General features: G+C 37.0%; 2 protein-coding genes across 4 annotated transcripts in view; one reads left to right on the top strand and one right to left on the bottom strand.

Moving 5' to 3' along the window:
* Positions 1-21158, top strand: part of LOC134675457 (lysine-specific demethylase 5-like) — a 79061-nt gene that overhangs the window by 37090 nt on the left and 20813 nt on the right. The gene's annotated exons all lie outside the window — the stretch shown is intronic.
* On the bottom strand, positions 382-19170 carry LOC134675435 (uncharacterized). 3 transcript variants are annotated; one of them, XM_063533702.1, is made up of 7 exons: positions 18956-19170; positions 18408-18518; positions 3450-3823; positions 2395-2602; positions 1762-1931; positions 1336-1558; positions 382-499 (listed from the first exon to the last, which is right to left on the bottom strand). In XM_063533702.1, exons 2-7 carry the CDS (start codon positions 18424-18426, stop codon positions 480-482), a joined length of 1014 nt encoding a protein of 337 aa, XP_063389772.1. In that variant the 5' UTR covers positions 18427-18518; positions 18956-19170; the 3' UTR covers positions 382-479. The 3 variants fall into 3 exon arrangements, with proteins under 3 accessions (XP_063389772.1, XP_063389771.1, XP_063389773.1); XM_063533701.1 differs by having other exon boundaries at positions 382-1558; XM_063533703.1 differs by lacking the exons at positions 382-499; positions 1336-1558; positions 1762-1931; positions 2395-2602; positions 3450-3823 and adding an exon at positions 11202-11982.

Below are 21158 nucleotides of genomic sequence, written 5' to 3'. Positions count from 1 at the left end.
AGGTACGGAACCCTAAAAATAAGCTTACAGTAAATAAAATACGGACAGATTGGTTGTCCGCACATAGGGTTTGCAATCCGGATCCGAAATGTATGAAATTATCCGGATCTGGATCCGAATCCGCGGTTCTTCGCATACATTTTAGATCCGTGCATCAGTCAGCTAATCAAATTGATAAAATATAATTTTAATTTAGTTTTATATTACCAATAAAACTAAATTAAAATTATATTCCTCAAATAAATCAATCATTCATTATAATCATTATACATATCACATGCTAGTTAGCATGTATTTCAGAGTTTTCAGGGCGAAACATTGGATAAATAATGGAAATAAACGTATTTTCTTTTTGTAGGCACTATCAATTAAACAACATGATTTTACTATGTACATGAGTATATATTTACAAATACTATACTATTTTTTTTTTCATCTTTACAGGGATGACGTGACGTGAACTGTCCGTTGTCCGACGTTTATTGTTTTTGATGATCAGCTAAAAACGATCATAATTGATTATAGGAAAGGATAAAAAAGTTTAAAAAATCTAGTCGAAATTACAATAGTTAAAAGTACTTGAAATTAAATGTTTTATGAATACCTATATTTATGAATAACGCCATAAGTATGTATGTTAGTGTAGGTCAAATTTTGGAAGCTAAATAAGGCTTACTAGCCGATTTCCGATTGAGTTGATATTTTGCACTCATAATACAATGACAATATGCAATATTATTATGACATAGAGCTGATTTGATGATGAACACAGAAGGTGTCTATGGGAACTCTGTGATAAAACAACGCAAGCTAATTGTGTTTGGGATTATTAGATTTGTCTGAATGTTGTTGTTTGTTGCCTATGGAAAGAAAACTGCAGTCATTGATAATAACATATACCAAACCAAAAATGTTTTTTTTTACCAAAAACTAATTATTGACTATAAATTAACACAAATTATACTTTAACCACAGCTCATCCCGTGTTGAGTTCATTTAAATAATGATAACTATACATAGGAATGAATATTATATTAATTCTGTAAAACAACAAAAGACGCCCAATTTCTCTCTTTCTTTATAGTTCCATCGTTGACTATGCTAAAGATAATGTGAAGGACTTTTTGAACAAATTGAACTCTAGTAGATTGAGTTAGCAAATCAACCTCCTGGCTCCAACATCAGATGAACTAAAAGTAAGAAGTATATATCTAGGACTGAATCAGGCAAACGGATATACAATTTGTGTACAAAAACAACAATTCAACTACACTTTGAATAAATATACCACCTCTGTTCCATCCTGGGTAAATCTTAAATAAATCTGTAACGTACCAGGCAAGTCTGAAATTTCGACGCATTTTTGGTTTTTTGGAACTCTTCGCAGAATGAGCTCGGGGACGATGCAGTTCTTGTAAAAAGATACGAGTTTTGGTATCATATTGTGTATAAAGTCCTCGTCTCGGTCTACTTCGATTATAGTCATATTTATCCCAGGGTCAATAAAACAGACAAAATAACATTTTGCCATGTCAGCAATACGCAGTTGTCCTTGCACCTAGTAATACAATATAATAGTCATTAAGTTATAACTTTTATTTGATAAATGTAATCCACGAAGAAAAATTATATAAACTAAAACACTACAAGAACAAGTCGTTTAAGTTGGGATTATGTTTACACGCATATTTAGATTTGTTAGTATTGTATTTATAATTAATATTATCTGAATAAAGTTATTATACACAATAAAATACTCACCTGGTAATAATAATTATGGTTTGTGTTCATAACCAATTTACCTTCCTTATTATATTTCAAGCAAAACTTATTTCCGCGGCTTTCAGCCGCGGTTTCAATGCTTTCTTGGCTTCTTTTCAGTGATGGAAAGCATTTTATTTCAAGTAGAGCATTCTCATCAATAATGATACCTAAAATAAAAATTTATTGAGTGGTTTTAGGAAACTACGATGCAAGTAAAATTTTTTTTCGGATTGTAGGCATTAAACTGAAAAATTTCGACAAATGGATCTCATCAATCTCATGGTCACGTTACACTGGAGTTTTCGAGATGTCTACATGCTTGCGAGTTGCGAGTAACCAGCAATCGATGGGAATTGGATGATGATGCTTATTTCAGAGAGACATGAACTCTTGTTTTGACTATTTTGGTGTTATAGGTCCTCGCTTTCAGACTATGAACTCTAGGTACTAGAAATGAAGTAGAGTTTTACTAATGCTGTAACTAATGTAATGCGACATGCTAGTAGACAGTCTAAAACATTTGGGCGATAGAATAATAGTTTCACTTTAATAATATTAGCATTAATAAGACTGCGCTTGACTGTGCTTGTCATAGTTTCAAACAAAGATTCTTTGCAGATACATATTTACCATCTGGACTTGCGCCTAGGAATCCGTATTGTTTATCAATAAATAAACCCGCACGTTCCACTTTTTTATTCGTTGTGGTTTCAAAAAGAGTCCTTGCAACAGCTTCGTTATGCTGCCCGTATTTCATATCAGATGTTAAAATATTGTTTTTATACAAAATTTGTTTCACGTGATTGTGGCAAGGAGTTTTATTTCGTCGTTTGCATACCTGGTTAGAAAAAAATATAGTCTACAGAAAACAGTTTTGAATGATTCACGGTTAGTTTCACTAGACTTATATCGACCGGGATATGGACCGTGATAACCTTTTGTAGTGATATCCGAATCAAACACGCGTAGTGACACTGTGAGTTTAGTGTGCGTGGACATACCAACAAGTGTGAATACGACTAGTGGTATTATCATGCCGCGATCAGAAAGGGATTAGAAATAACAGATTTCCATACACTTACGTCAAAATCAATATGGATTGACAGCTATCTCAATCCCTTTCTAATCGCGATTCAGTAATAACGTTGAAAGCGAACGCAACCGACGCACACGAATACCTAAGGGTAGAGCGAGCGCGGTCTACTACACCTATACTGAGACACCCGCCCGCTATCATCAGTTACTAGGGTTTGCAATCCGGATCCGATATGTATGAAATTATCCGGATCTGGATCCGGATCCGCGGATCTTCCCATACATTTCGGATCCGTCGTGCAAACCCTATCAGTTACCCATAAACAAGATGCATGTAACTGCGTGAAAATATCGTGAGCTCGAAATCAATACAAAAGGTTCTGTTCATATTCCGGTCCAATATGTCCAGTCTACAGATAGTTGCATATACATTTCAGACAAGTTCATAGGAAAAAAAATGTAGAGTAAATATGTTGCTAGAGTGAGACCATCAAGAAAAGTCTGCAACTATTTTGATAGCATACGCAGTGCAAGTGTTATTTATAAGTAAAAATTTCATGAAAGTTTGACGTTTAAAATAACACTTGCACTGAGTTTGCTAACAAAATCTTTGCAGACTTATCTTGGTCTCAGGAAGAGTAATTAATTACCATCCCGAATTGGCTTGCAGTCAATCTATCACTCCTGATCACGTTGTAGAGTTCGTTATCATGCTGATCTTTAGTTTGTTGCTCTATTTCAGCGATTTGGTCGGGTGTCACTTGCAGTTCCATAAGCTTTTCTTGCCCTATTCTTTTTATATCTTCTCGGCTCAAGTCAACAGGATCGCATGCTTTGGGACCATAGTCTTTGTCGGGTTTAATGACAGTAGGTTTAAAATTGCGCGTCCTTGGACATCTTTGGCGTCGCATCCGGATAAGTTCTTTCCTTTTTATGTAAAGTTGGAAATGTTGGCCAATATTATGGCTGGAGGTTTTAAGCCATGCTTGTTTGTGCCAACTATATCCAGTCGTTTGTGACAAACCTAAAAAATAAATATAATCTTTAGCAAAAAAGAGCCGACTAACTACATATATTAAAAATCTCCATCAGTAAGCCTTCATCAGTATGACAAATGATGTTTTCATCACACTCGCTCAGTAAATGTGTAAATGCACGCAGGTTTAGCGGGAGTTATAGAAAAAGCGTTCTCCCTAGGGAGTTATGAAGTTTCTAATGCGATAATTGACAGTTTTTTGTCTTTATACTTAATTTTTGTATCGCAAGTGTAATGAAAAACATTAAGTATTAGTGAACCTGAAACCTTTAAAGAGTAACCTCGATTTCATCAGATGTTTTCATATTAGATCCTGACCTGACGAAAATGATCCCAATCAAATCAGTACAAGATCGTCTCAGTCAAATCTATCCAGTAGTCTGTTAAAAATGAAGACATTGGGTTGAAATGAAGACCATATACTTTTATACTTTAAATACTTAACTTCATAAAAGAACCTGTAGCACTTTCCTCAGAGGTATCACTGAATCCTGAGTCACAGGCTTTGTCCTAGTTCAGGAAACAGGCTCAATTACAATGAAACTGTTATACAAACCTAATATAAGTTTTTTTCTACTCGTCGACTGTAATTCTTGCATTAGGATTTCGATTACCAAACTGCAATTGGGTATTTTTAATGTATGGGCTCCTAACTCAACTATAATAATCATTGAGTCTAGAAACGCGCATGTGACCCCCTTAATATAGTAACATCCATAGACTACGAAAACCACTTAGCGTTGCTTGCTAGTCTCCATAGGCTAAGGTGGCCAAAATTATTTATTATCATTTATTAGGATTTGCAAGACGGATCTGAAATGTATGCGAAGATCTGCGTATCCGGATCCAGACCAGGATAATTTAATACATTTCGGATCCAGATTGCAAACTCTTGCTCAGATCAAAATGTATAGGGTACTTCCCGTCTTACACTACAAGTACATGGAAAAAAATGAAAAGTATACATTTGTAAAAAAAATGCAAAAAATAAGTAAGATTTGTACGGAACCCTCGGTGGGCGAGTCAGACTCGCAATTCTTCGGTTTTTATCTAATTGTTCGCCAATGGTTTTGATCTCCATTAATTCCAGCATTGTGCAATAATATCTTACATAACGAAGGCCGCAAAAATATCTGACAGATCTTATATGTAAAGCTATAAGAGCGTATCACATATTTTTGCGGCCTTCGAAGAGAGATAAGATATTATTGAAAGCGACTTCCCTGTTAGGCCATCAAACCAAGGATAAATGGGGGAAATAATTCGTGTATAAGCGTATTTTGGCATAGTTGTTGGGATGGTGTATTAAATAACCGACTAAAAGTGAAGTGGGGGTGAAGCTAACGGGTAGGGCGAGTTTAAAGGTCCCTTTTGACAGTTTTTCGTAAATAATTCGTAAACGGTAGCCCTTAACAAAAAATAGTCTCATACGTAAATAATCTGTTTGAAATTTCCTACAAAGTTGATATTTAGGATGTCCCAAGTAGGGTTTGTAATCCGGATCCGGATCCGCGGATCTTCCCATTCATTTCGGATCCATCGTGCAAACCCTAGTCCCAAGAATAGCACGCCAAACTGACCCCGGAGGTAGGACACCCTAGTACTTTTATTATGTTGTTTAATACGCCATTCCTTACAACTATGCTAAAATACGTTTTACACACGAATTATTTCCCCCGATTAGCAATTTTTGGTTTTCGTTGGGAGAGCTATGTGGACGAGTTAGTACAGTGGACCACATAGGTATGTGGAAAAGGTAGGAAAGTGACGATGTAGGAATGATGAAGAATAAGGACTGTTATAATAATATCAAGTAAATAAAATAAAATAATGACAAGTTGAGAAGGTGACGAAATAGAATTGTGGACAAATCGGTCCAGAGCCCCTTTTTGAAGCCCATTATACAATGACAGTTTGTGAAATTAGCTTAAGATATGACGGTATTTTTTTTTTGTTCACTTACCTGCAAGAAGGACTCTTCTTTGATACGAACCACCTTTTCCAAGGCTGAGTCGCTGGCCGCAAGTGAATTTATTCACCAAGCTCATAAAGTTTTCTGCTACGTTCGTGGTCTCATTACTCACTCTGTGGGACTTAGATAAAATATGTTCATTAGCGGCACAGATGTTTGCCCAAACTCCAGGTGCCTTGGTTGTCATTATTGTCACGAGATCTTTGTCTTCATTTACTTTTGGGTGTTCGTCATTGGCCTCTGTGTAATTACAATAATATGGTTGACACTCCATGTGACGGCCGTAAACGTGATAGGCCACGTTCTTCAAATCTTTTCGAAGGCGATTCGGATCTTTGTGACAGTGGATGATTACTTTTCTTGTCACAATGGTCAAATTCTCAATTCTTGGCTTTAGCATATTTCTACCTAGCAGGGGTAGCTTTGTATTAGTCAAAATCTAAAAACAAAAACCACAAATATTTACTATGATATTATAACTTGTTAATAAAATCCCTTCATTTTTAGGGTTCCGTATCCGTACTTTATTTATTTATTTCTTATAATTAGGTAAACAACAAACAATAATTTAAAAATATGATCTCAATATGAAAAACAGCAGAAACGTTATCTTTATAGTTTCGTTAAGTCTGTCTGTTCGTCTGAAATTTGAAGTAATATTTTCTTTTGAACAAATAAACAAACAGATAATGAGTCCTAAACTATGTGCCCTTCTATTAGATTCACAACATGTCCACATAACCCAGAGACGGGCAAATTTTATTCGAATGACGAATAACGAATGAAAATAACAAAAATTATCGCGAATGACGAATAAAAATGTCACATGATTATTGAATAATTCATCCGCGAATGATTTATTCGTCGAATGAATTGCCACGAATAATTTTATTGGAATATCTTATAAAGTTTTCACGGTTTCGAAAGATTTGGCAACTGTTGGCTCGATTCGGGAAATGAATTAGAGATTCACTAGATATGAAATAACAAAGAATGTGACGTTCCAAGGTAAAAGGTACCTTATGGCGGTTGGCATTTAGGTCACATAGCGCCGCAATAATATTGGAGCGGCGTTAATAATAGCGTAAGCGCCAACCGCCGTAAGGTACCTAAATCATTCGCAAATAAATCATCCGCGAATAAAAATATCGCGAATTATTCTTTATTAGAATGATCATTCAGATAGAAGTTTATTCGAATGATGCCCATCTCTCACATAACCGCACGCACTTAATAATTACCTTATACAAGCCCGCGGTATAATTTTTGACGAGGTGATTTTTGCATTCGATTTTAGTGACTTTATGTCCATACGGTATTTTTTTTTTTATATGGGCATAAACGGATGAATCGCCGTCACCAATGAAGGATTTATATTGCAGTCCATGCATTTCTTCACTTTTTTTAAAGCCTTCAATGACTATGTCTGCCTCCATAGCTGTCAGGAGAAAAATAGTAACTTAAACCTTAATACTGTAGTCATGGATTTGTAATAGCCATAAAATTACAAATAGAGATCTGAGTTAAAACGAGAACAAACTTTAGTTCAAAGTATTTGACGGATTTATCCGTCATATATTTGATTTTCTAAAATTGTCATATATTGTATGGATAAATACCTGTATCATATGACCGTCTTAGCATGATTTATTTAGCACAAATTATGAAATTAGTAAAAACAGTGTGCATGAATACAATGACACCCCAAAAACTACTTTAATCGTTTAAATATTTTTATTTGTAAATATTTTAAATTTTATAAAAAACACATATTACACTTAGGGTTTGCACAAAGGATCTGAAATGTATGCGAAGCTCCGCGGATCCGGATCCAGATCCGGATAATTTCATACATTTCGGATCCCGGATTGCAAACCCACACTGATACTGACACAAACACACACACCCTCTAAACTGACAGAAACTTTCCCGATTTTATTACGAATTAAGTTTTACGACTCACGGCCGACTCCGCGTTCTCGGAGAAGACTGGCTTAAGTTGACATCAACAATTCAACATCTTCTTGTGCGCATCGGCTAAAGATGTTTAGGTGTACTTATGTCAACATTAGCCAGTATTTTTTGAGACCACGGGGACAACACCGTCCTCCAAACGTCGGAGGTGAATTTAAAAATTAATTAAATACGCGATAAGTCCCGTTCAGTAAATGAAAAAAAAAAACACGAAGGTACCGATTTGTAAAAATGCTATCCAACTACTTTAGTTTCTTTATATTCAGACCTGTAAATTAATCCATTCTGTATGATGAACACAGAATGGAATAACTTATACGTGGACTGAATTCCGTACCAACGAGTCTATACGTGGAGAACTCGGCATCAAGCGGCTGAAGCGGCGTTTATAATGTTTGGTGCAGTCTCGTATCCTCACCTTTTTTGGTCACGTATGCCGAGGTGGCTATTGAGCGACTTGTGGTCCTGGGAAAGGTTGAGGGTACCAGGCCACCAGCAAGATCGCCTATGAGGTGGACTGACCAGATAAAAGCGGCAGTAAATGGCTTATCATCACTCCATGGTTGTACGAGGAAGGCGGCCATCAGAGAAGAGTGGCGACGTGTTGTGAAGCTTGTCACCAACACCTGAAGTGATGATCACGACTACTCTGTCAAGAGTGATACCGACGAAGAAGATGATGATGAATAAGTAATGAAACGCACCTGTTGAAGGTCCATTGAAATTTTTAAAACAGACATGTTCTGTTGGCTTCATATTTTTTTTCTCGTAATATTGGCAGTGGTAACAATACTTATTACGTATCCCTAGGAATAAGCACTTCTTTGTTTCCTTTCCAATAATACAAGCCTAAAACAGTGTAATTAGCATTAATAAAGTATAATAAAGTCCGCCTTTTTTGCGTTATCTGTCGTGCTGTAGTAGGTAATAACTATTTATTAAATGAATAAATAAATACAGAAATACACATACCTAGGTATGTCTCACGTTTTACTTTCATCCGAATCATCCTATATCGGATCGGGCAATGTGAAAACTCTCTAAAAACTATAACACTAGACACAAAATCCTAGACTTTGTGATATATTACACCTACATATTATGAATTTGTAAAATCATTTGTGGCTTTCTATCAGAGGAGGGTCCTTATGCTTCAAGTGCAAAAAGGTCCTATCCGAAATTCTGACAGAAAGGTCGTTATTACACATGATGCATAAGGATCCTTCTCTGATGGAAAGCCACATTTATTCTAATTGTCGCGTGGTCGTCAAGCTAGGATCTAGGTTGTATAACTGGGAACAAGAACGGGAATGGGAAATCAGAAATCAGAAATTATTTATTTGCATTGATACAGTATGGGGATGTTACAATATGGTGTTACAGCACCACACTGAAACTACAGACACTGGTGGGAATGAAATTACAGTTTAAAAGGATTTCATTTCGCGTAATTTATAAATCTATTTCTTTTATATTATTTTACCTCCTACAATATCCTCATTGTAGATGCTAAAAGTTGTATATGCCACACGAGTCCATATTTTTTTTTATCTCATGTCTTAGGTCCCACGCTACACTTAAGATTCAATTACATATAACCACACGCTATACTCTCGTCATTTGCCAGTCGGACTCGCGCACGAAGGGTTCCGTACCATAATGCAAAACAAAAACAAAAAAAAAAGGTCACCCATCCAAGTACTGACCACTCCCGACGTTGCTTAACTTTGGTCAAAAATCACGTTTGTTGTATGGGAGCCCCATTTAAATCTTTATTTTTTTCTGTTTTTAGTATTTGTTGTTATAGCGGCAACAGAAATACATCATCTGTGAAAATTTCAACTGTCTAGCTATCACGGTTCATGAGATACAGCCTGGTGACAGACGGACGGACGGACGGACGGACGGACGGACAGCGAAGTCTTAGTAATAGGGTCCCGTTTTACCCTTTGGGCCAAGACCATGTTGGCCCGCGACTTTGACTTAACTGTCATAGTATAATATAAATGATAGCATTGAAGCTATCATTTGGCATAGGTTTCATAAGTATTGAGGATATGGACCAAAATTACTCGTTGTCCTTTGGTTACTTAATTATAACAGTGCCTATTACCATTTTTATTACGATATAGGTAACAGGTATATCTATATCTAGGGTTTGCACGACTTACCGAAATGTATGGGAAGATCCGCGGCTCCGGATCCAGATCCGGATAATTTCATACATTTCGGATCCGGATTGCAAACCCTACCTATATCATATTAAGAATAATGAACGATTGTATTTTAGTAGTAGTAGTAGTAGTAGTAAACACTTTATTGCACAAAACAAGTACATAACACAGAGAGAATACAATAAATGTGTACAAAGGCGAACTTATCCCGTTAAGGGATCTCTTCCAGCTAACCTTTAAGTAACTGAGAGATACATATGAAATGGTAGTCAAACTAAGATAAAATGTACATGACGGCGAGACTTAAAAGAAGTAGCTATAGAAACTAAAGTATAAATTCGTAATGGATTTTCTTTTGAGATAGCGCCACTCGGCTTAGTAGGGCAGTACGTGTCCTTCAATTGACATTTTGTGTTATTGCCATAACCTCTTTAATTTTGCCTTCAGCGACGCTACAGACTGACACTGCCTTAGCGGGGATACAACGCGTTCCATAGCTTCACAGAGTGTATCGTGAATGACTTTGACTTATTGTAAGACCGGTGTTTGTGGGGAGGAATAGCGAGCGATAGATCCGCACTAGATCGCAGCCGGTGGTCACTTCCATCCGCCAAAAACCTAAACCGTTCTGCAAGGTAAGTTGGAGAAGAGGGGCAGAACAGCACCTTATAAAGTAGAGATAAGATGTGCAAGTCTCTACGGCGGCGGATAGGTAACCACTCAAGCTGATATTTTTGGCATGTTACGAATAAATAAATTATTCTTATTGTCTCGCATAACATGTAAATTACTGATTAGTCCCCTAATATTCATTTATTTATTCATGTGAATCGTGTAAGGAATTTATAGGTATGCTGGAATGGGACGGGAAAAAATATGTTGTCAAAGTACATAGACCGGAAGACAGTGACACATTTTACTGGGTCATTTGTACCAGTATGGCGGTTCGTCAGGGGTCTAAGTACGTAATGAAGGAAAGAAAAATGATGGTCATAGCGCTGGTACCGACGGCCCAATCGCGTGGGCGTTAGTCGAACGTGTCGGATAAAATACGAGTGTCGAACGATTTGTTCCACAAAAATCCTCGTATTTTTCGATACCTAGTCCATAAAAAAGAAGTAGGCGGTAAAAAACAATTCAATCATTTGTGCCAAGCTAATTTTTGCACAGGTGATCATCGTCGAGCAGCCATTCATGGACATCACCATGCCATACTTTTCGGATGGTTCCAAATGGCCGCCATACCGCAAGGGAGTTAATTTTTTTTTTGCTAAACGATCACTGTCTCTCGGTCTAAAAGTAATAAATAAAGTTATCTTACCATTCCAGATGATGAATTATAATTATGACCATATGATCGTTTGAGCCAACCTCCATCGAGATACACTGTCGTATATGGCAATCCGTTCTCGTTAATTTGTCCCTTTTGAATGGCAATGTCTCGTTCTTCTTGTCCAGCTTTCATAATTACTTCAGTTAAATGGTTTTCCCAAACCTCCCCCAATTCTTTTTCAATGGAGCGAAATTTATTGCTCGACATTGTTGGGATATCCATACAGCTGGTAAGGTGTGCTGTAGCAGCGTAGTAGCTGCCGGCCGATACTGTGCCCCATACGAAGGCTTTATTAATGTCTTCATTTTTTTCAGTCGAATTTTTGAAGACCTTTCCGCAAATCTGACATTGAAATGTTAGAACACTATTAAACCCGTTTCTAGTCTCTTTGACAAATTTTATGGTCGAACCTGGGCAGCTGTTTTTGTGCCTTTCAACGATAAAAGCCCATTGGAGGACATGGTTAATGTCCACAATCCGATAGCCAGATAGATCGCCTAAAGTTTCGTGGGGAACCGTCTCTACCAACAGTTGGTGACTTTCCACGTCCGGGTCAGGATTTGGCCAGTTTACTTCGACCTGTTTTGCAGGTGCTTCATCGCCAACTGCTCGAGGTGTGCTTGAGGTCGACGTGATTGGGGCTTCAAAACGAACAGTTGGTGGATTCTTATTTGCGTACGTTTTTAGTGGGATTCTGTAAATGATGATTTGATGATATTTCAATTTCAAGATTTTCAACAACCGGCCAAGTGCATGTCGGACAATAGTGACGGAAATAGTGTGGACATGAAGAAGAGACCTTTAATTAACATACATACATAGGGTAAACCCTCCAGTGAATAAATAATTACGTTCTTATTTATTAAATGAGGATTCATTAAATTGCCGATAATTATTGAAATTAATAATGAATGCTGAGAAATGATTTTTCAAACTTGGATAATTCCTTAAGTGTTCATTCACTGGAGGTCTTACCCTACCAAATTTCAGCACTGTTCTAGAGATTTCGAGGTTAGTCCTACTGCGATTGTGCTATTACTTTATACCTACTGTACGATTCCTACCGCGGGCGGCTGAGTCGGGCCGCGCCGGGAGCGCATTTTCAATGTGCTTATACATTGTGTAGGTATAGCAGAAGCGATGGAATCCGTCGGGAGTCCGGAGCCGTTCGCGTCCTCCAGAAGCCGAACGGCTTGCGAGAAAATGGCTCGGTTCGGCCGTGCCTCTTTAGCTCCTACATTGTAGTACGCCTTGCAGGACTACGGAGCAAGAAATAGCTCACACACGGTACTGTTTTGCCGTCCATCATCAGTACTGCTTCGTTTCTCACAAGTGTCGGTCTACTTACTCTTGAAAATGTTACGCATAATAAAAAAAAAAGAAAATAGCTCTTCTGCTATGTATTTTCTGCAGAAAAATAAAAAAGAATGTGGGAAAAAAAACTGCTAAAAATTCGCCAGAGAGCGTCATATTTCTTCAGTATTGGTAATAATTGTTGCAATGCCTATTCCTCCATTATTTGTTGGAATGATTGGGTGATTTCTGGTCCCAAAAACAGCGGGTTTCTTTATAAATTTCAAAAAATGGCGCGCACTGTTATCATACGTCAAACACGGTAGTCCGCAACGTAGGACGACAAAGCTGCTATAGAAATTTTGTTGCTAAAACCTCGTACTTATACTGTACATGAGAAATATTTCGTAGTGTGAACCTAGCCATGTTTTGTCTGTGACCTAGCCTTACTTGGTTTTAAGACCTATCGAACATTGTGCCACACGCAATTGATTGTACTGAACAAAAAACATTCTTATTTACATGTATGATGGAGTGCCACTCCTAAAAATATTGTTTTCATCTCAGCAGCTCGAACGGTACGTTGCTACTTGAAACATACATACAATCACGCCTATTTCCCGGAGGGGTAGGCAGAGACCACGGATTTCCACTTGCCACGATCCTGACATACCTCTTTCGCTTCCTTCACTTTCATAAAATTCCTCATACACGCTCGCCTGTTTAGGGGGCTCTTGATCTGGCCTTTTTTCAGGATTTCCCCAATATGATCAGAGAAAGTCTGCCGAGGTCTACCCCTTCCAATTCCAACTTCCACTTCACCCTTATACACTCTCTTTGTTAATAGCCTTTTTTCACTCATTCTTTCCACGTGTCCAAACCATCTCAATTCTCAACATACCTTTCTCAGTTGTAATGTCAATTCTATACATTGTTGTTTTTAGGGTTCCGTACCTCAAAAGGAAAAAAATGGAACCCTTATAGGATCACTGGTGCGTCTGTCTGTCTGTCTGTCTGTCACAGCCTCTTTTCTCGGAAACTACCAGACCAATTAAATAAGTTGAAATTTGGTACACATATGTAAATTAGTAACCCAAAGGTGGACATGTTTTTTTTAATAATTTTAATATACATAGATTCGAAGTTATGTAAGACTAGGCGGGCCCGCGGCTCCGCTCGCGTAAATGAAATAAAGAGTTTGTCTTATGTTTAGTTAAATATCGACATTAAATATTATGTATTCAACTCTGCCAGGGTTCATAACTCTGTGATAGGGACTTCTTATTTGTAACCGTTATTTGGATAACTTAATTCGCATATTTCTCAATAAATAATGTCTAACAAAACTTCCGTGAGACACAGACATATCGAGCACATCGAATCTTAAAATGTCGAGCGTTTTTCGACTTAAAATACGTGAGTGACCCGTTCTTAATATATTTAATATAAATAATGTCATTTGAAAAAAGGCAAGATTGTATTTTTTTGAGTGACCCGTTCTTAATATATTTAATATAAATAATGTCATTTGAAAAAAGGCAAGATTGTATTTTTAAAAATTATTATTTATTTTTATAAGCTCAGTCCAGTCAGCAAAAACGTTCATTAGATTAATTTCCGCCTTAAGATGAATGTGGACGACCACCGCCCATAAATCGCCTTTTCATACAAACGTAGGTAGTCCCCATTTTCCTTTCTGGATATTAATAATACTTACTATAGTGACGCAACGACCCAAAAAGAGTCCTGGCCTCCAACACCAGATCACGCCATATTTCTCGGTCTTGCAATAGCTCTCGCCAGTCGCTATGGCCGTGGTTGAGCAGGTCTTGAGCAACGACGTCGTTTCTGCTGTACCTTGGACGTCCAATCGGGTGTCTCTCATTTCGTTGTCCCAAGTACGCTCTCTTCACGGCACAATCCTCTCCCATTCTCTCCTCTAACCTAACCTAACCTAACCCACTTTTGTTCGGTTCTGTGAGGATCGCAGTTCAAACTTAACCTAACCCACTTAAAGGCGCATGCGGTGCGGTGTACGGGGGTTTGAGCGGGAGGGGTTTGGCATCATCATATTTTGTACCTACATTTTATGGTTAGTAACCATAGTAGTTTATTTAGTTTAGGTATCATAGTGGTTTTCCGGGTCAAGGTCCGAGTCCGGGTCCGATCCCGGGTCCGAGTCCGGGTCCGGGTCCGAATCCGGGTCCGAGTCTAGGTCCGGGTACGGGTCCAAACCGGTCCGATGAGTCCGGTTCTGGTCGGAATCCGGGCCGCAGTCCAAATCATAATCGAAATTCGAAATCACCAAACGTGTACTATGCGTCGTTGAAAAGTTCTGTTCTGGTCATCATCAGCAGTTTCACTTCATGAAATGCGACAGTTTTTAATGAAAATGCTTGATTTTCTGATGTAAATACAAAAATTTCTATACGCATGCCTTTAAGATTTGAGGAGTTCCCTCGATTCCTCATGGATTCCATCATCAGAACTCGAGCTTGACAAAAATGTGGCTTAAAACTTAACTTGCTTAACAAACATAACAAAGAGGAAAAATAGCCAAACGTGAACTATGCGTCGTTGAAGAGTTCTGTTCTGGTCATCATCAGCAGTTCCACTTCATCAAATGCGACAGTTTTTAATGTAAATGCTTGATTTTCTGATGAAAATACAAAAATTCCTATACGCATGCCTTTAAGATTTGAGGAGTTCCCTCGATTCCTCATGGATCTCATCATCAGAACTCGAGCTCGACAAAAATGTGGCTTAAAAACTTAACTTGCTTGACAAACATAACCAAGAGGAAAAATCGCTTTAAAACTTAACTTGCTTGACAAACATAACCAAGAGGAAAAATCGCCAAAAGTGAACTATGCGTCGTTGAAGAGTTCGGTTCTGGTCATTATCAGCAGTTCCACTTCATCAAATGCGACAGTTTTTAATAAAAATGCTTAATTTTCTAATGTAAATACATAAATTACTATACGCATGCCTTTAAGATTTGAGGAGTTCCCTCGATTCCTCATGGATCCCAGCATCAGAACTCGAGCTTGACAAAAATGTGGCTTACAAACTTAACTTGCTTAACAAACATAACACAGGCGAAAAATAGCCAAACGTGAACTATGCGTCGTTGAAGAGTTCTGTTCTGGTCATCATCAGCAAGTCCACTTCATGAAATGCGACAGTTTTTAATGAAAATGCTTGATTTTCTGATGTAAATACAAAAATTTCTATGCGCATGCCTTTAAGATTTGAGGAGTTCCCTCGATTCCTCATGGATCCCATCATCAGAACTCGAGCTTGACAAAAAGGTGGCTTAAAAACTTAACTTCCTTAACAAACATAACGAAGAGGAAAAATCGCCAAACGCGAACTATGCGTCGTTGAAGAGTTCCGTTCTGATCATCATCAGCAGTTCCACTTCATCAAATGTCACTTTTTTGGATGTATATGCTTAATTTGTTGATAAAAACCTAAAAATCATTACATATATGCCTTTAAGATTTGAGGAGTTCCCTCAATTCCTCATGGATCTCATCAGAACTGGGTTTTGACAAAAACGGGACCAATCTATATGCATATACATACAATATAAAAAATAATTATCAAAATCGGTCCAGTGATGACGGATATATGGAGTAACAAACATAAAAAATAAAAACATACAACCGAATTGATAATGATAACCTCCTTCTTTGAGATTTGGAAGTCGGTTAATTAGATGTTATAATGACATAACATCCATCGTAAATTTGACCAAGTCCTAGATTTTTCTCAACTTTCGGGTCAAATATCTCAGCCATTATTAATTTTAGAGAAAAGTTTATTAAGAAATAAAAATAAGTTTTTGTCAAAAATTTCATTTTTGGTACAAGCTTTTATCGCTGACTATACTTTTCTTACGACAGACAACTAATACTCATCGAGACAGTTCTAAAAACGCCAAACACAATTAGGTTGGGTTGTTTCATCACAGAGTTCCTATGGCCACCTCCTGTCTCTATCATCAGACTGGCTCGATGGTACCATAATATTGCATTGTCATCCGATTTATACATGCATGCAAAAATTTCAGCTCAATCGGAAACTGGGAAGTGGATCAAATTTAACTTGCAAGATTTGATTACACACAGACAGACAGACAGACAGACAGACAGACAGACAACGGTCAGGTGAAACTAAATAAAAACTTGTAAAAAAGTGATTATTTCATCAAAATATTGTAAATTAGAGTGTGTTGCAAGTGTTTGTGAGTGAATATATATATTTGTACATAAGAAGTAGGGTTTGCACGACGTACCGAAATGTATGGGAAGATCCGCGGCTCTGGATCCAGATCCGGATAATTTCATACATTTCGGATCCGGATTGCAAACCCTAATGAATGTAGTAAATGTTAAAAGAAGTAAATGTTATTGGTAAACTTGTCAGTTAAAATGGATTTTTGCTTTTTTTTTCGTAAAACTTAGTTTTTGCAAAGTGTTACTTGTCACTTTTTGACATCTATCAATACGGATATTTAGACTACGTTCCATAGTAGCAACGTCGCCATCAAAAAGGCGTTTTGCACTATGTAACATTAAAATTTTGTTTTTTTTTTAAATTGGTATTAACTCTGAAACTAGGCGAATTTAAAAAAAAGTTTATAGGATATTTTTGTCTCTAAATATGATCGCGAATACGCTGTAAAAATTATTCGGTTTCCTCATGTTATACACCGTGACCGTGTATAATAAATGAGTTTCAAACCCTAAGTAAAAGCTAATACATGAATATGGTGCATCACATAAAAAAATGAATATAATGTTTTTTATTAAGAATTTATTAAGGACTATTCCGTTCATTGACACTTTTTTCCTAAAATTTAAACTTTCCTCAAAAAATGTAAAAAACGGTGAACCGGGACATATTTCATGCAAAAGGGGGGGAGGGGGGTTGCGTCAGGGGGGGGGGGACGCTAGTGTACGTAAAACACCATACCCTAAGGTGTCATATTACATTCATAAAAGGCTGGCTATAATTAGTTTTTTTAAAAACACAATTTGACCGAAATACACTCTACGACATGAAAGTTGGCATTTTGAAAATTGACATTATAAAACACAGACCAAACCTTTAGTTGGTAACTGTGCGGTTGGCAAATAAAAAAAAAACATTTGGTTGGGAAATGAAAATTCGGCGAAATAAAATTCCGCCAAACGTGAGTTGGGAAGTGATAATCGGCCATACCATTTTCGACGAAAAATATGAGAACCGTTTCCCTCCCTTTATTTCAGAAACGAATGGGACTCAGTTTTGAAAAAAAAATATACAAAATAGTTCTTTACCTATATATAGATGACAGGAAAACCTATAAGAAATGTGCAGTCAAGCGTGAGTTGGACTTATGTACGGAACCCTAGAAACGCGAGACCGACTCGCACTTGGCCAGTTTTTGTATAAACTACGAGCATCTTGCAATCTCACACCACACACACTTCTCAACGCTCTCATTTCCACTGCATTCACTTGGCTCTGATGTCTCTTCTGCCATACCCAACTTTCGCTACCATACATAAGTGTAGGCACCAACACCATGATGAACAGCCAACCGTGCTTTTTGCGACACCTTCTGGCAGCTCATAAAAGCGTTAAGCGCTCGATTCACACGATTTCCAGCATTCACTCTCCTTTCAATATCTTTATCATGCTTACCGTAGGTACCGTCCCGTCCCTAGTGAACAAGGTTGCCAGTTACACAAACTCTTTCACTAGACCGCCTGATGCAAAACACATTGTGACAAGCCATTATCTTTTAAGAACGCTAACAGGTATCAATTTACTTACTCAGCATTAGTTGAACCATTATTTATCACCGTTTGGGCATTTGACGGATCGTCACACATCGTGACGTCAGGTGGGTTATTCATTTGAACATTACGCCAAGCCACGTTTCTTCTGGAATTATGATACCATTTATTATGTTAATTTCAACTCGGTCCGCAAATTTCTGTGAGTAATACTCATAGCCGCGAGGACAAGAAATATTATAAATGGTTGAAAAAGGCAGAATTACAAAATTAACAACATGGCAGAAAACCGTCGAATACGGGCAGCGCACGAGTAGTAGTCGTTGTGCAGCAGTGCACATTTTTTAAAGTTTAAATTCATAATTACTTAACTATAGTGATGATGATGATGATGTGTCATGTACAGTCACCATCAGATATATTGGAGCGGCCAAGGTGCTCACAAATATCTGAACACGCCTCTATTGTCAAGGCGTTAGAGCGCGTGTTCAGATATTGTGAATACCTTGGCCGCTGCGATATATCTGATGGCGACTGTACCTAGAAGAGCCTAGTATGATTTGATATTGACAGTGAAATACTTACGAATTGGTGCCATAATGGTGTTGTAAGGCAGCTTGGACTTGACGCCGTTTCCTTTTTCCACCTGACCACTGATGTTTCTTGTATGCAGCTTTGTTAGTTCTTGTCATGTTAACTATGTAAGGGAAACTAAGTTTCATAATCATAATGTAAATAATATTCTCCTATTCATATAGGAGAATATTATTTACATAAATTTATAAAACGATTTAAAAATAACGTACGATTTTTCTTCTTAGGCAGAAGGTATTGTGTGTTGTATTGTGAGTCGTTGCTAAGCGACGGACGTGGCGCATCGCGCAGGCGCGCGGACTTAGGCGCGTAGAGAGTGGCGAGCCGGTGGTCGCCACAGCGTCATTCCGGGTATGAACTAATGCTTAGTAGAAGTTGACCTCCGAAGGAATCGTGATTCTCATCATTTCCCTGCGAAAACGAATCGCCTGATATGAAGGCAACAATATCTAGGCTTTTGTTGTACGGACTGACATTTTTAATGACTTGACATTTATTACTTACCTATATACAATGAGTTTTGGTGTCTTCCGTATAAATAAATCGACCCATGAAATCCCAACTGATCACAACTAAAACCATGCGATATTCCGTATAGCATAGTCTAATTTAAAGTGAACGGGAAATAAATCACGCGGTAGGTAGGTAGTTTGAAAAAATGGATGTAGAAAAACGCTCAGGTTATCTATGGAATAAAAGTACCCTTCACACTTTCGCGGGCTCAATGATAATGTTTTAGAAATGTTATAAATAATGAAATAATTTTGATAATTCAATGAAAATGCATTTATAATATTAAAAAAAGAATATTATAATTTAAAATCATTATAAATTATTACCTACTGCCAATCCAAGATTGGAACTGGTAAATGATTGTCGAAGATTCCTGGAAACCCTTTAGAAACCAAATCAGGCTTGACCTGCGATTAGTAGTTACCTACATAACTAATCAAGGGATTAAATTTTACTGGTAATGGTTTGTCAGCTAAACCAGTACAATATATTTTGTGAATCATATACCTTTACGCTAATACCACCTATCGAGCAAATTAGGCACTACTTAGTCAGGTAGCCTGTGGTAAAGTGACATCTTTGTTGGTTATGATTAAACTTAACCTCGCCATCTTGTTTCACATGGATAGCGTAAAGATCACTCACACAAACAAGCGTTAGAGCAAAATCTTCTAAATTTTTAAATGAATTTGTAAATAATATCATTGAATAACTGGTCATAATTTTTCATTTTGCAAAAACAAACGATCCATATTAAGATATGGATCAAGGTTTAAAGTGCGGGAAATCAACTTATTATGAGAAAATCTGTAAATACAATTGTATGAAATTCAGATAAGGAGAACCACCTTAAGTAACTAAAACACTGTTAATATTAAATAATACCATGTTTCATATAGTTATTTATCAAGCACATAAGTTGATCATTGCGGTTAGTTTTGTATTATTTTGAATAGATTTAATTCTGGATCAGATAAATCGTTACGTCCTTTTGGTTATAATTTGAAGCGTAACATATAGCCGGACTAGAAAAATGTAACCAAACGGACACGGTAAAGTCGCACGCACATTGATTATGTATAGTTTTTACCGTGACTTTGTCTATACTTATTTAATTCATGTGCAATGAATAAGTCATATTTTATTAAGTAATATTAAGTTTCTTATGTTTAAAACTCTATGTACTGATTTTCGTACATATTTTGTGGTCTTTTTTTTATTCACTGGGTATTTGTGTAAATTTTTGATTATTGTGATCTCGTCTTTACTTTTTCCATTAAGTTACATGGGTGTCCATTTGGAAATGTCCCCTTGATTTCAAAAGTATTTATTATTGTTTATTCAAAGTTTATAAACTAAAGTATTTAATTTTTTTGACAATAATAACTAGTTTTGGTAATTCTAACTATTGTTATTCGTCACATGGCAGTAATGCCAATAACTATTCAATAAACCTAAAAATATCGTACGATTTGTGGCCACCTCGTAACCAAACCACCTAAAATTCCCTTTTATGAAAAATGTTTGTTCTAAATTGGACAATGATGATTGTTTTTAGGTTGTTTATTAACATTATTATGCTTTAAACATAAAAACATTTGCTTCAAGTATGTCTTTTATTGACTATTTCAAAAACCATTTGTAACCAAACGGACCGCAAAAAACCTCCCTCATCCTATTA

This window comes from Cydia fagiglandana, chromosome 22 (genome assembly GCF_963556715.1).
Source record: "Cydia fagiglandana chromosome 22, ilCydFagi1.1, whole genome shotgun sequence".
Classification (NCBI taxonomy): Eukaryota; Metazoa; Arthropoda; class Insecta; order Lepidoptera; family Tortricidae; genus Cydia; species Cydia fagiglandana.
The sequence above is the reverse complement of the archived record's forward strand: the minus strand, read 5'-3'. Positions and strand labels throughout refer to the sequence as shown.

Excerpts from the sequence above, each read along its gene's own strand:
- LOC134675435 (XM_063533701.1), bottom strand. Across the intron at positions 2,603-3,449 it reads CTGCAAGCCAATTCGGGATG|GTATGCAAACGACGAAATAA; the intron begins GTAATTAATTAC and ends TTTTCTAACCAG. Across the intron at positions 1,559-1,761 it reads ACCATAATTATTATTACCAG|GTGCAAGGACAACTGCGTAT; the intron begins GTGAGTATTTTA and ends TTGTATTACTAG.